This window comes from Engystomops pustulosus, chromosome 4 (genome assembly GCF_040894005.1).
Source record: "Engystomops pustulosus chromosome 4, aEngPut4.maternal, whole genome shotgun sequence".
Classification (NCBI taxonomy): domain Eukaryota; kingdom Metazoa; phylum Chordata; class Amphibia; order Anura; family Leptodactylidae; genus Engystomops; species Engystomops pustulosus.
In genome coordinates this window covers 161,067,513-161,082,928 of record NC_092414.1, presented here as the reverse complement: position 1 = coordinate 161,082,928, position 15,416 = coordinate 161,067,513, and the positions used below count along the sequence as shown (strand labels likewise).

General features: G+C 42.1%; 1 protein-coding gene across 1 annotated transcript; it reads left to right on the top strand.

The window, feature by feature from the left end:
- Positions 1 to 14,091, top strand: SAXO2 (stabilizer of axonemal microtubules 2). The gene is made up of 4 exons (XM_072148350.1): positions 1 to 168; positions 10,165 to 10,344; positions 10,563 to 10,765; positions 12,163 to 14,091. The coding sequence occupies exons 1-4, from the start codon at positions 131 to 133 to the stop codon at positions 13,155 to 13,157; spliced, it is 1,416 nt and encodes a 471-aa protein (XP_072004451.1). The 5' UTR covers positions 1 to 130; the 3' UTR covers positions 13,158 to 14,091.
- Positions 14,092 to 15,416: the final 1,325 nt, after the last annotated feature.

Here is a 15,416-nt window from a genome sequence, read left to right as displayed (position 1 = left end):
GCTGTTGACAGGACGCGCGGCTGTTACTAGGCGACCTCCTGCTTGCCTGGTTACCCAGCTCTCACAGTGAGAGAGTCCTGACTGCCGCACCGCGCAACTGCCCCAGTGTCACCGCGCTCCTAACCCGGACATGAAGCGCAAGTGTATCTGCGAGATCTGCACCTGCGGGTAGGAACCAAGAAACCTGGGGATGGGGGGCGGCACAGGGGAGAGCCCCCCAGGTATACAGGAAATCTATGGGGGGAGATGTATCACAAGGGTCTGAGAAACCAATCAGAGCTCAGCATTCATTTTATAAACAGCTGTGAGAAGATTAAAGCTGAGTTTTGATTGGTTTCCATCAGCAACTATAACATTTCTGCCTGTTATGTCATATCTATCTATATATCCAGTCATATATCTGTCTATGTGTCTAATATTTTACAATCTTTCAATCCATTTAGTTATGATCTATCATTTTATTACATGATGCCATCTATAGGCATGTATCCATCAGTGTACAATATAAAGTTTAACACAAAACCGTGTGTCAAGTAGCAAACAAAAAGTAATCTTTATTAACAAAATAAAGATGTTGTTATATATATACAACAACTGATCAGACAAGACAATATAAAAGCAATTTGGGAAAACAGCCACGCTTTGACCCTATAGACAAACATTGCAGGAAAGACAGAGACACCTGATAATGATCTTGTCTTTCTTTAGAGCCCTGTTCAGACCCTGTCCTATAATCAGATACAAGCATATTTGAAGATGGTTCTAGTTTCTATAGCAGAAATTACCGTAAACTGCTGGACAAAGTGGAAGGACAGGGCTCAATGTGCGACAGGGCTCAATTCTGTTATCCATCATTGTACATTGTGTCATATAACTATAATCTATCTAGCTAGTTAGTAAGAGTTTATACCAAATCATTAAGCCCTGTAACAGGCGCCCCCCTTAATACATCTATATAATAATAATAATCTTTAATTTTATAGCGCCTTCATATTCCGTAGCGCTTTACAATACAGCAGATGCATATTGCATTATTATATGGAGGTTATATACAGGGATCTTATTGCAGTATCTCCCTATTAAATATAGATATTATGTTCCACTGAATGTGGGCAATAAAAAAAAATAAATAATGAATAATTTTTTGCCAGTACAGACCTGCCAATAGCAGTGTGGTGAGGACTGAGCCATTCTAGTCATTGCTTCTCTGGATGATGATGGACTCTTCTGCAGACTCTAGTAAATTATATAGAATTTGGTAGCTTTATCAGGACTGATCCTTCTTGTGCTAGTCTTCAGTCTCCCAGCTCTGGAGAGATTCACAGCTAATTCTTTAAGATGTTCACACCTACACTTCCAGCTAAATCCCAACCCAATAAACCCAGCTTTATGAAAAATGATGCAAACAGGCTCCACAGGCTCCTCCTGAGTCAATTTAGATACTGATCTGCCCTGGCATCAGAAAACTCACTCATAACCAAATTTCCAGCAACCACTTTGACCAGAGAGGTTTTCCAGTTTCTGAAGCGTCTTCTTTAGGAAAGTGACCATCCACTGACTAGATCTGGTGTTAAAAAACAGGCCAACAATTATGAATGATGAATAATAAAACATATACAAATTTATTGGGATGCAAACTTAAAAAGCACAAAAAACATAGGATGTGCTTACAAACACAGACCACCGTAGAATATTGGCTCCCCCAGTTATCATCCAAGCCGGGACCGAATGATACACACTGGCAACAGACATATGATAAGATACAGATAGGCTGCCGTCCCACGCATATTGCCACCACCTCTTGGCTTTGTCACTTCCTAAGGGAGGTGACCTTAAAGGGAAGCTTCCATCAGGAATCTACCTATTACGGTAGATTTCATGGTAGGTTTCTACTAACATTTTTAGTCCTAAAATATCTTTTGCTAATTTGATAACACTATCTAACCTTATCTACACTGTATTTAACTAATATGCTAATTTTTTGATAGGCTAGTGGGGCGTGGAGTAGCCTTTCTTGGCTAGTAGCCTCGGCATTCCTTGGCGCACTCCTGCCTTTCCTAGTTATGCCTTTGAGCACATGAGCAGGATTTCTTTTTGGATGTGAAAACTATAACTTTGGATGAAAAAGCAGATTTACAACTAGGATGTATGAGGAAGTGTTGGATGAGAAGAGAGGGAACCAGCTGGGAAAAGCAGTGCAAGAGAAGCTGCAGACGCCCAATCCATGCAGCAAGTGCCTAATCTACATATCAACAGTTCATATGAAAAAGAAACTTTGTAATATATCTTATCAGAGAAGAATCCTCTTTGTCCACTTATCAGGTGTCTTCCTGCCTCTCTTCCCGCCAACCTCTTTTTAAATTTGCTAATAAAATACATCTCCAGAAAGTAGACAACACCTCAGCTCTTTGTAAGATCAGGTTACGTGCTTCCCATAGAAGTCGATGAAGAGGGGAGAACAGTGAAAAAAGTCACAGTCCCTTAGAATTGCTGCTGAGAAGTGGGATTTGGAAATGAGCTTATAAACTTATAAGTTTTTTTAAATTTACCCATACCATTGAGATATGAAGTTTATTGATTGGCCCTTGTTCAGAATGGTGTGGTGGCACTGTGTTGTAAATTGCTACACTGGTATCATTTATGATCTAGGTAGGCCCCATGCACACGAATGTGTAGAGAACGTATTAAAACGGGTGTATATAAGGCCCCATGCGTTCCACTGGTCAATGGGAATATGGCCCTACTGTCCACCGTACCATACTGTGAGTAGGACATATAAAAATATAGAGCATGTCCTATTTTCCACTGTATTTCCGCTCCATATGGCCCATAGGAGTCAATGGGAATGTATAAAATATGGGTTAAAGAGAACCCGTCATGCAAAATAACCCCCCTAAACTAAATATATTTTCATAAACTGCCATTAGAGAGCATTGCCTCTATCCCTTCATTGTCCCTCTACATGCCTGTAAACCTAAGCAATGAGGTCCTAAAGCTGTATGCAAATGACCTGTGAAATGTCCAATGAAGCATTAGCATATTCAAGCTGTCCAGCTTATTCATGAGTGGGAGGCACAGCCACACCCCCAGTGCTTGACTGACAGCCTGTATAATGATGTGAGGCTGTATAATGATAAGCTTCCTGGTGCTGGTGGCCACACCCCCTGCAGCCTGTGTGTGCATGTGTGTGTGTGTATAGGAGAGATACAACAGCTCCAGGCAGCCATGTTACAGCAGAACATGTCAGATTCATGTGTAGCTGATGTCTGTGTCTCTCACCTGTATATTAGGAGGATGCAGCATGTCAGCAGATGCAGCACACACACTAGCCATGCTTTACTATACATTACACACAGACATGAGCAGGGGGAGGAGAGGGGAGGGGTAACAGCGGTGACATCACTGCCTCTGACCATGTGACCAGCCTCATTTACATGATAAAAAATAGATGATTTTACAATGAATAATGTATGAAATAACTAGATAAAGGCTGGGATGGGATCCTTGTGAGCTGCTCCAACAGGTAGAGGTGACAGGGCAAGTGACACAGACCTGATGACAGGTGTCCTTTAAATACGTGCTGCAGATAGCTGTGCACTGTATGCTGCCGAATATACATGCAGTATCCAGAACCAGTGGGAGGTGCATTCTGTCAGCCAGCCAATAGTCAGCCATCTATCATCTGCCAGCCCATTGTATTTTATACAGATATGATACGGATACAATGCAATATGTTGCCATACATCCCGTATTTCCAGCCAGAATACAACCATATATACAGAACAGAAAAGACCATACAGTCGTGTCCATGAGGCCTTACAGAAGAATGAGGACGTCTATGACTTCCGCTGACTTTTCTCCCTTTACTGTTGGCATGATATAAGCTGGAATAAGGAGCAGTAATACTGATTTGTAAAATGTATATTGGAAAGAGTTGGGCGTACAAGTCTGGTGGCTTCAGGAATAACCATACTACATGCCAATTATAATTAAATGATGTTATACATCGCCCACTGAGTGCGATTGCATTTGTGAATACAAGCATAGTGTATGTTGGGTGCATGTGAGCCTCATATCACTACTTAATTCTAGGCTTTAGAGGACTAGAACTAGGAACCTTCTGACCCTTGGATTTTACAAATCACATCACAATTCTTATTGCTTATATAAACTGTGTATACAATGATGGCATCAGCATCTATGACACTCATCACTAACATCTAGAGGTGTGTAATACACGTCATGGCCACAATGGATGGATTAGCCTCTCAGCAGGTGACATGGGTAATTCTGCATGGATCCGTGTATGTTGAGTAGTTGCCTAGCAGTGTAACCTGGGTGTGTCTATGATGTGCTGTACACAGTTACTAAGGACAACGTGTCCACCAGATCTGTGTTGTACCAACAACAACACTCGTCCTCATCACTTACTCATTAGTGCTAAGTGCCACTTCATGTGTTACTGCATTGACTGACACATATATACTTCCATCTTACATAGACTAACTAGAACTGGGGACAAAGAGTTATCAGACATAACAAGCCTGACATTTTTATTGTGTTCAGATTAAATTATACATATAATTGATTGACACATATTAATAGGATCTTACCATGAACAACACATATTCCTTATCCGTAAGAGGCAATGTATATATTAAAACCTAAGGGCATGTAAATGAATTGCTATGGTATTTTTTATCCGCTTCTCTTCTATGATTTTGGTTTTCCAGACAGTGTCTGTCCAGTGCTTGAAGCCCCACAAATCTGGTGTGACTGGAGCAACGGTGCACATGTACGACCACTTGCCGTAACTTGAAGTGCAAAGTCTGTGCCAGGCCCCGACTATAATGTATGGTTGACAGTACTAGCCTTCTCATATGGGAAAGTGACACCTTATGGGCCCCCTAAACCTCTTGGGCCTGGTTGCGCCCGCACCCTCTGCACCCCCTCAAGTTACGCCCATGATGACCACTTCTCTATTTACTTCTCCTGAACGGACAAAATGCTTCACTTATCTATCTATCTAGGTCACTGGTCACACATGTCCACAACCACTCTATTCACACAGTTGACCCAATACCCTGTTCTCCAGGACCCTCATTAATGAGACACATACTGTATCCTCTGTCCTGTGTTACGGGGAAAGTGCCGAATGTGGTCAGAGGCATAGAAGCTTATGGACCCAATTGCAAAGTCTCATAAGGCCCACAACTATATTAATAGTTATGGCACTGTCACGGTTTATAAGGAAGCAGAAAAAATAAAGATAGCAGCAAGAACTAGGGAAACAGGGAAGGGAAAACTGTCTCGTACTCTAAGTCTAAGCTAGTCCCTCCCTGCGGGTGATGGTCAGTTTACCCGGGCTAGCTCTGGACCCAACAACTTCTCTCTCTCTTTCCAGAAAGTAGGTAAAAGGACTAAAGGATACCAGGGTCTGCTGTACTAAATTTGGGCCCCCAAAATCCCACCATGCACACAAACACACAACCGAGCCTGAATACAGGATGGAGGGTAATAGAGAGGACAGGAATAGTGGGTAACAACCAGAGCAGGTCCAAAAAACAATCACTATTAAATAAACACAAACAAAGGGGAACAGACAGGACAAACTACACAGAATCTCTCATCACAGTCAAAGAAACAAGCTACTAGAAACTATAGATGTTCCGACAGAACAGAGCCAGGGATAAGCTGCAGATACAACAATGCCTAGCAAATACTGAATGACAAAACCAGCCTTAAATGGAGTCCAACTACTCCTGATAGGATAATACAAATGAACAAGCTTAGACAGGTATACAATCAGGCTACATAGCACAGAGGTAGACAACTGACTAGTCTGCATCAGCAGTAAAAATCATTGATGTGTCTTTCTCTTGAATCTTAAGACAAAAAGCCTAGAATCCAGGCTGAGCCTATATGTATAGACTGCACTGGCGTACAATTCTCAGCATGGAGGCGTCGTAAAGGGGAAAATAACTACAATACCTGGCAGTGCAGGGGTTATTTCAGGGCTTGTATGCCAGAAAACTCGCATGTGAACACAGCCTTAGCAGTGGAAAAAAAAAGGTATGTCCATTGAATGATGAAACTATCAGCCTAAATGTGGTGGGATGAAGATCCAAAATATACTCGTCTGCAGGGCTGGATTATAGGGAGGGCTCTAGGGGCGCACACCCCAGGGGCCCCTACCACTTTACTTATAAGTGGGCTCCTACCAGTAATGTCCAAGCTGTGTCAGTGACTGACTCAATCACATTCTGCATGCAGCCTGCTTTTCAGGAGCTGCACTGCATGGAGAGTGCCACCTGTTCCCTCCCCTCTCCTTAGTACCTGCCAGCCAAGTCCTAGCCAATCAGTGTTGGGTTTACTTCCTTACAGATCGCTCATCCTGACCTGTAATTGGAGGACAGAGAACTCTCAGGGAAGCAGTGGCATGTGGGACAGGTGGGGCGACTAGGACTAGTTGTCAGTACTTATGCCGCTGTGCCAGCTAGGCTAGCAGCTAGGATAACGTGTAAGTAGGAGAAGATTAGAATATTAGTGATAATTTAGAACAGTAATGTGGACCACTGTCTGGGCTGTATTCAGTGGGAACCCCCAACAGATTTTGCACGTGCCCCCACCTTCCTTAATGCGACCTTGCTGGTCTGTAAAGTTTTGGAATACTGGATATTTTTCCTACCAGAGTAGTAAAAATACATAGCTGCCACACCAATACTGTCCAGTAGAGGTCCCCATAAGCACTCTATTCCTGGTACTGATCCGCATTCATAGTCAGGTTGCAGCTTAGTTCATTGGTGTTATGATTATTACATTGAGCAACAACGTGCACAAAAATAATTCCTAAATGGGGAAATAACTGTAATCCATTACTAGTCAAACAAATATTGTGCTTAAATGCAAGGTAACAAGTATGAGGGGTCACTCTTCAGAAGGCAGACTGTATATTACTTCTATCCTGCCTCGTGTAGTCCTCCAGCAGTACAGAAGAGCTGAGCCCTATTGCTAATGCAATAATTCTGCTCATCATGTCTCAGTATATAGAGTGAAACTGCAAATACAAACCTGTATCAAAACTGTATCAATGTGATATTCCATTTGCAGTCTTTAAGGCTTTTTGTATATATTTTTTTAGTTTTCTTTTATTCTTCAATTTCTTATATCAGTTTGTACCATGTAGATCAGTAGATCTGGGCCTCCCGAGCACCTTGCACACTGTCTTTGTGTTACCACTGGATAGCACATGCTTCAGTGTAATTCCATAGGATCATACACACAGAAGTGTTTTGGGAGGTAGGAAACACTAAAATTGCAATTTTTAATAATTTTTTTATTTCTATTTTTTTTATACCCCAGACAATAAGGGTATATACCAAGAACCCTAATTTTACCATCAAAAACTGGGAAAACCTATTGACTCGAGTATAAGCCGAGGGTGGGAAATGCATTGGTTACAGATCCCCCCAGTATGTAGCCAGCCTGCCCCCAGTAGTATACAGCCTGCCCCCAGTAGTATACAGCCACCCTAGCCTGCCCCCAGTAGTATACAGCCACCCCAGCCTGCCCCCAGTAGTATACAGCTTGCCCACAGTAATATACAGCCTGCCCCCAGTATTATATAGCACTGCCCCCAGTATTATACAGCACTGCCCCCAGTAGTATACAGCCTGGCCCCAGTAGTATACAGCCTGCCCAGCATAAAAAAAAATAATAAACTTATATACTCACCCTCCGGTGGCCCCGACGTGCAGCATTGCTCCCCCCATGTCCGCGCGGGTCCTCTTCTGGCTTCGGCGCCCGTCTTCCTTCTTCTCTAACTTCGTGCTGGGCGCCGGCATTGTTCTCCCCCGGACGGCGCCTAGTATGATGCGCCGCTGCTGACATCATACTAGGCGCCGCCTGGGTGAAAAACATGGCGGCGCCCAGCACGAAGTTAGAGAATACATCGGGGGAGCAGCGCTGCACGTCGGGGCCACCGGAGGGTGAGTACATAAGTTTATTATTTTTTAAATATTTTTTAAGTATATGTATTGACTCGTGTATAAGCCGAGGGGACATTTTTTGTGCTGAAAAACACGGCTTATACACGAGTATATGCAGTAATACTGCAATACCTACTTGGCCAAGGTCGCTACGGACAAGACAATACCTATTTTGTGTGTGTGTATGTGTGGGGTTATTTTATATTTTTGACACAAAATATTTGTGTGTTTTTTATATTTATTTATTACGTTTTTAAAAATGTATTTACCGTATATACTTGAGTATAAGCTGAGGTACCCAATTTTAACACAAAAACCTAGGAAAACCTATTGACTCGAGTATAAGCCCCCAATATACAGCTAGCCAGTCCCCTTCCCCCAGTATATAGCTAGCCAGCCCCCTATCTTTCACTATACAGCCAGCAGCCCCCTGTCCCCAGTATATAGGCAGCAGCCCATGCCCCCAGTATATACCCAGCAGCCCCCTGTCCCCAGTATATAGCCTTCCAGCCCCCTGGCCCCAGTATATAGCCAGCAGCCCCCTGGCCCCAGTATATGCCCAGCCAGCGTCCTGCCTGAGGTATGCCAAGCCTATAAGAAAAAACAAACACTATATTCACCTTTCCTATCTCCCAGCAGGTCCTCTTCTTTCTTCAGCGATGCTCTTGCTGACATGATAGTGCGTGCGCCGCCATCTGCACACACTATGATGTCAGCAAGCGGCCAACGTCATGGTGCATGCAACCAAACCGTGCAGAGACACAGAGCCAGAGCATCGCTGAAGAAAGAAGAGGACCTGCAGGGGGCGTCAGAAAGGTGACTAGAGTGTTTGTTTTTTTGTAGACTTGAGTATAAGCCGAGTTAGGGTTTTTCACCACCATTTTACTGGGCCTCATAGGGCACCATAAATGGCAGACACGGAGGTCTTTGATCGCTGTAGTTAAGGGGATAAACTGCCCGGCAAGGAGCAAGATCCTTGACGGGCAGAAGCAGCAGGGACCAGGCTGTATGTAACATCCGGTCTCCTGCTGCAGATCACGCTGGCACACTGACAGTGTCAGCGCAATCCCAAGGACAAAATAGATTGTCCAAATGCGACAACGGCCACTTATTTGGACAATCTATTTCGTCCAATGTCTTCAACCAGTAAAAGGAAATCCACCATCAAAATCCATCACGATAAACCAGGGACACTTTCTCATTGATGCAGGCACTGTGAATGTGGTAATTTTCTAATATTTATTTTCCATGTCCTCCTTCCTTCTAAAATCAACTTTTAAAAATATGTTAATTAGCCTGAGGGGCTCTGATGTCGTTTCACTGGTTATTACAATGAACAGAGAAGGTCTCCCCTCCCCCTCCTTCTGCTGCTAGATTACACAGGCAGAGGGATGGAGGAGAAATGTTCTGTTCATTGTAACAGCCTGTGACACTGTAGCACTAAGGGGCTCTGAAAACCAGAGCCCATCAGACTAATTAGCATATTTTTTAACATTTATTTTACAAGGAAGAAGGCTACGGATAACAAATATAACAATATTGCCTGGATCTATGAGTAAGTGTCCCTTGTTTATAATGATGGATTTTTATGGTAGATTTCCTTTAAATGGGTTGTCCAGTCACAACAAGTGTAACTGACTGTAAGAGACCCCCACAGATCACGAGAAGGTGGGTCCTTTGTACCCCAAATGAACAGAGCAGACAGTCCAGTTGCTGCTCTATTAATCTGTGATGGAGATAGAATAGTATGGTGCTAGGCTATCTGTATGTCTATCTATATGTCTATGTCCATTGCATAGACAGTTAATGGAGCGACTCGCTGCTACATTCTTTTGGGGTCAGCAGTGGTACATTGGACCACCTTTCTTGTGATCACTTAGACCCCCACCGATCTGCAAGTTAGCCCCTATTCTGTGGAAAGGGGCTAACTTGTTATGACTGAACACCCCTTTAAGAATATACAGTTTTGGTGCAGCTTTTACCTCTCTCCCAATTGAACATACATATGTACAGGAGGTACCTGGACAGGAAAGTAAGTGTATGGCCTCCAGAAATCTTATGTGTATGACCAGTTTTACATGGATTTCCATTTACTTGAAAAGAAGCCATATGAGACTACTGTATATTTACCCAATTTCAACTCACTTAGTAAATTCATTTTTTCTTGTTTTGGCAGGCGTCACCGTTGCCCACACAACCCAACAAAAATTTTCGAGAAATCTGATCAGCCTTGCGTTTTGACTGAATATGTAGAAAAATACCCTCAATATGACAGCATCCAACCACCACAAAGCATGAAACCAAAGCATGAATACCAGGGGAACCGCGGCAAGATGGAAGGAATAACAACCTTTAAGTAAATGTGTTTAATGATATATAAATGTGACACAGATCAGATATTACTAATGTTACCTGCTTTCACCCTACAATAACAGGGGTCTTTGCAGGCAGTGCAATGTTTCTTATAGGGTAGTTTCTATCTATACAAAGAAATGGATTGAGAATATCTCCTACTGATAGGACTTGTCATATATTCTTCTGAATGTTGTCACACATCTGTGTTTTTATGTTCAGGTCCGACTATATTCCATATGGAGTAACTAATCGTCCAGTACGTCCTCACCAAGAGTATCAACCGAAGCCTGGTCACATTGACCTTGGGACAACCTATAAGCAAGACTTTAACCCCTATAAGGTAGAACCAATGATTCCAGCACGACCTGTGGAAAAAAGGCAAGGGAATTTGGGAACGTTCGACACAAATCCTACATATAAAGGTAAAAAGTACATATAACTCTTAGTCACTTTGGATATTAAAATAAAATGTAAAAATCTTTCTAGTCTGTCTCTCTTTCACATTGAGAGACAAAATCTAGTACAAACCATATACTTAGACTACTTTGTTCTGTATTATGTGACAAACAGGGTGAAGTGGTTCATTTTCTCAAATTGTCCCTTTCTTCATATTGGAATAAATGAAAAAGAGAAATCTACGTGGAGTTAAAATGCTCTCACATGGTCTTGGGTCGGAAACTTTGCCACTTTGCAGGAGTTTGGAGACTTACAGCCATCGACGCTTCACTTTGAGATTTTGGGAAATATGCAAATACATTTTCCATTATGGAATAAGTAAAACATTGCCTCTTATTTACCTTGTAAGTCATCACCTTAAGGCTACATCCACGAGAAAGTATGGGTGGGACGTATATACGGCCGACATATGTGCGGTGTATATATGTCCCCCATACACTTCAATGGCCTTGTGACACCGTACCATTCCGTAGCCCGTAGAAAGATAGGACATGTCCTATGTTTCTATGGAATACGGCGCCGTGCACTGTGTATTCCTATGGAGGGGCGGCAGGGTGAGCAGCGTTTTCCTCCTCCTCTTCTCCCCGGCGCCGCCATGTTACGGTACGGCGGGCAACGGCAGTGTGAATGCGCCCTAACATCAGCACAATTTTTTTCTGGAAGAGCCTTTACTTTCTATTCAAAAGCCTCTCACTCAGCTAAACCAGTTCCTTTCACTGTACTGAAGAGATGCAGGTAGATCAAAATAGCGCTGTCTACAGATGGGAATCTGTTGCTTCGGGAATAGATCTACTGGTTTGTCTTTTATCCCGCATCATGTCATTGGGCTTTTCCTAATTCATGCTTGATGGTGAGCTGCTGCCTTTCAAGGTATCTAAAGAGGCAATGTTTACCTTAATCCATCCTGGAAAACGTATTTGCATATTTCCCGCATGGTACTTACAGAGATATTGCCATTTTTCGACTTGATGATGAGAATATATTATGCAAAAGTGGCAACAGCTACCGATTAAAGTGTGAATGTCAAAAATTAAGAACTAATCATTTAATTGGGCTAGTCATCCTCTTCTAATTGTCAACCTTTCTTATGATATATCCAAGAACCTCATACAATCACATTGACACCGGGACAGGGGTTAAAAGCCAACAGGCCCTGGTTTAATGTTACTGGGACCCACTGGGGCCAGTGATCGGCTGCAGCAGGTGCAGTAATCGGCATCACTTGTAGCCCATCATTACATTTTTTCTGACTCTTGCACTAGCAATTTCGATGTCTTGATATCAAGAGGGTAAGAAATGCTGAAAAGCTGGTAGGAAAAATGTGAATATAGGAAATATTTACATGTTTTTTGTTTCTTTTAAGATGACTACAGACCATGGGACATCCAAAAAAGAGAACTTTCAAAGCCAGAACATTCTTATCAACCACCAAATGTGAAATTTGGAAATGCAACTACATTCCAGGATGACTTTTTTCCTAAAGAAATACAGCCAAGAGAAAGTTTCAAGCCATCTGGTGTAGCAAAACACAGTGATGTGCCTTTTGATGGCACTACAAGCCATCGCACTTCATATGTTCCCTATAAAATAGAAGCAAGGGCTGCAAGAGAAAAGCAGGAGTATAAGCCCAGCAGTCAACCATTTGAAGATCTCACCACCCATCGTCTAAATTTTAAAGGTGCTCTTGGTGAAATAACCAAGAGTTGTAAACCAGAGCACAATAAAGTTGGTAGCAATGCCCGATTTGATGGCAGCACTGAATTTCGTGATAGTTTTCAGCCATGGCAGGTTCCACCACATTATGTCCATAAATCTTTGGAATATAATCCACCTACTACTCACATGGAGCTAGACACTACAACTAATCTAGCTTATGTACCACACCAGCTCAGTTATGTTGCCCCTATTCGGCCAGTGTCTCACGGAAGGAGAACCAATGTTCCCTTTCAAGGAAATTCTACAATGAAGGAAGATTTTAGGGCCTGGGAAGCGAGACGTCAAGAAATGATCAAAAAAGACCACCAGATTCCAAAGCCTACTGGAAAATTTGATGGGCTGACTACATTCAAGTCCCACTATCTTCCTTACGAAATCCACCCAACAGAAAGTTTTAAGCCTTCCAACGCAGCAGTCCGAAACTCCGTCCCATTTGAAAGTGGAACCTTATACCGCTCAGATTATACACCCAAAAAGAATGAAATCTGCCCTGCAAATTACCCTTCACCACCAGGTTATGTCTTTGAGAATGTCGACAGCCGAGGTCACAAAATGTTCAGGAAGATTCTTACTCCAGAAAATAATTCATTTTCCAGCATAAACGAGAAGAACCTTGCAAAAGCAATTGCTGTCATATCATAATGCAGGATTATCCGAAAATCCTTAATAAAATCTTGATATAATGTTTTGTTCTTTTTGTAACAGCTTTTAATAAAGAGTATTATTCATGTAATCCCTAATAAATCACACCTGCTAAAAATATAGAACATGATAAAATAGATTTCACAAAGACAATAGATCCAGACTAATAATGTTTTTCAGAGATAATTAGAGAAAAACAGCTATGAGTATTTACGCATTTCTAAGCCTATAACTTTGCAGAATCAGTAGTCCAGTGTGTGTACATGGGGAACAACTCTATTTTTAGTCATCATGTGACTCGGAGGCCTCATATTCTAGCACGCCTCATCTCTGTGCACAGTTGTTGGGAGGAGACTTTGCTGCAGTCACTCATTTCTCCCCCTCCCTTCTCCATAGAGGTTGTGAGTAATCTGACACCTCAATGAGCTTCTGTCATACTACTGGCAAGATGGAATCCACCAAAGTGAGATGCAGTTTAGTAGTGAGGATGGAGACGGATAATTGAAGTCATTTTTGAAGAAAGAAGCACTTTTCTCTAAGAAGATGTATTACAAATGTTCTTGCGTTCACTTGAACTATTGATTTATGCAAAGTTTGTAGAAAAGGCAAGGGCTAACTTTAAAACCTTTAAAAAGCTATGTATATACCACTTTAGTGTTTAGATTTAGAGAATAGAACTACATTTATAGGCTACATCATTCAAAATGAAATTTATGTTAAGTATTCAGAAATTAATTTGTTTATGAATTCTGTAACCTCTTCCATGCCTTCGGTATTATGTGATGAATCATAGAATTAATGTTACATTTGATTGAAGGAAATGTATCTCATTTGTGTATTCTGACCGAGTGTTGAACAAATAAATCACCACGTCCAACCATTGTAATTCCATATGATTGTTTTGCAGCAACATGAATAAATTTTACTTTCGGCACCTCTTTCGTTCCAGTTTAGAAATTAATTTCACCGACAGTTTCTGTTTGGAAGAAGCTAAATTAGGATTAAGTGTGGCTGTACAGAGAAGGAAACCCAGACACTGACATATTTTTATTAGATTTGGTATGTGAGCTGTTAGTCTGTGTCAGAGTCATGTACTAGGAAATGAAGGATATGGAACCAAAGACAACGGTCCCAATGTAAAACTTCTAATCTCAGCCAAACATAACACGACTGTCATTGCCTTCTCTGTAACACTGTCCAGAGAGAAAAAAATCTACATGTGGCCTCCACATAATAACAGAATACAGGCGGTCCCCTACTTAAGGACACCCGACTTACAGACAACCCATAGTTACAGACGGACCCCTCTGGCCACTGTGACCTCTGGTGAAGCTCTCTGGATGCTATTACTTTAGTCCCAGACTGCAATGATCAGCTGTAAGATGTCTGTAATGAAGCTTTATTGATAATTCTTGGTCCAATTACACCAAAAATTTTGAAACTCCAATTGTCACTGGGGCAAAAGAAAAAAAATTGTCTAGAACTTCCATTACAAAATATACAGTTTCGACTTACATACAAATTCAACTTAAGAACAAACCTCCAGACCCTATCTTGTAACCCGGGGACTGCCTGTACAAAACTATATTTTATTCAAAGTGTGAACCAGAAGGAAAGTGAATGCATTTGCAGCATGACTTGCCCTTCTTGGGTGCTACATATTACATTGATATCTTAGTGTGGTACATAGCATGTTTCTATTTTTTATTTTAAGCAGAGACCAACAATTTCAATATATTTGTGTACGGAGGAGACACCACAGAAGCTCTTGGGAGCAGGTACGACCGGACCCTTTGCTGGTTACGGCCCTGGTTTAGAGCTTGATAGGAAATATTGGTCAAGGACGTGACTGTCTTGGTCATGGAGTCCCAAATATGCCTTTATTGCTAGTCTAGCTGTGCAGCTTTACCCCTCTACAAATTGTAAAAGGAATTAGCTATCGGGATTACTACCCCCCAGACAGCAGCATATGAAACACATAAGGTCACCGCTACACAGATATGCAACCTCAAAACATACTTGCCCATTCCAGTATCCTTACTCCCACACACTGGCATCACCAGGACTTCCCCAGGATGGGAGACTTATATGACTCCATCACTCCTCTTTAATGGAGCCATCTTAGCTACTAGCTTATAAGGCTGCTTAGGCATACCCTTCACGCCAAGAGTGGAACCCTTTCCCTCGAGTTAAGGGTTATGCTGGTCATTTCATAGGATATGAGATAACTTGCTGATCAGTAGGCTGCTCCCCCTTATG

What these genes read in the sequence shown, in the direction of transcription:
- SAXO2 (XM_072148350.1), top strand. Translation starts at nt 131, where the DNA reads ATGAAGCGCAAGTGTATCTGCGAGATCTGCACCTGCGG. An exon ending in GAAGGAATAACAACCTTTAA is followed by an intron (nt 10,345 to 10,562) that starts GTAAATGTGTTT and finishes TTTTATGTTCAG; the next exon opens with GTCCGACTATATTCCATATG. An exon ending in CACAAATCCTACATATAAAG is followed by an intron (nt 10,766 to 12,162) that starts GTAAAAAGTACA and finishes GTTTCTTTTAAG; the next exon opens with ATGACTACAGACCATGGGAC.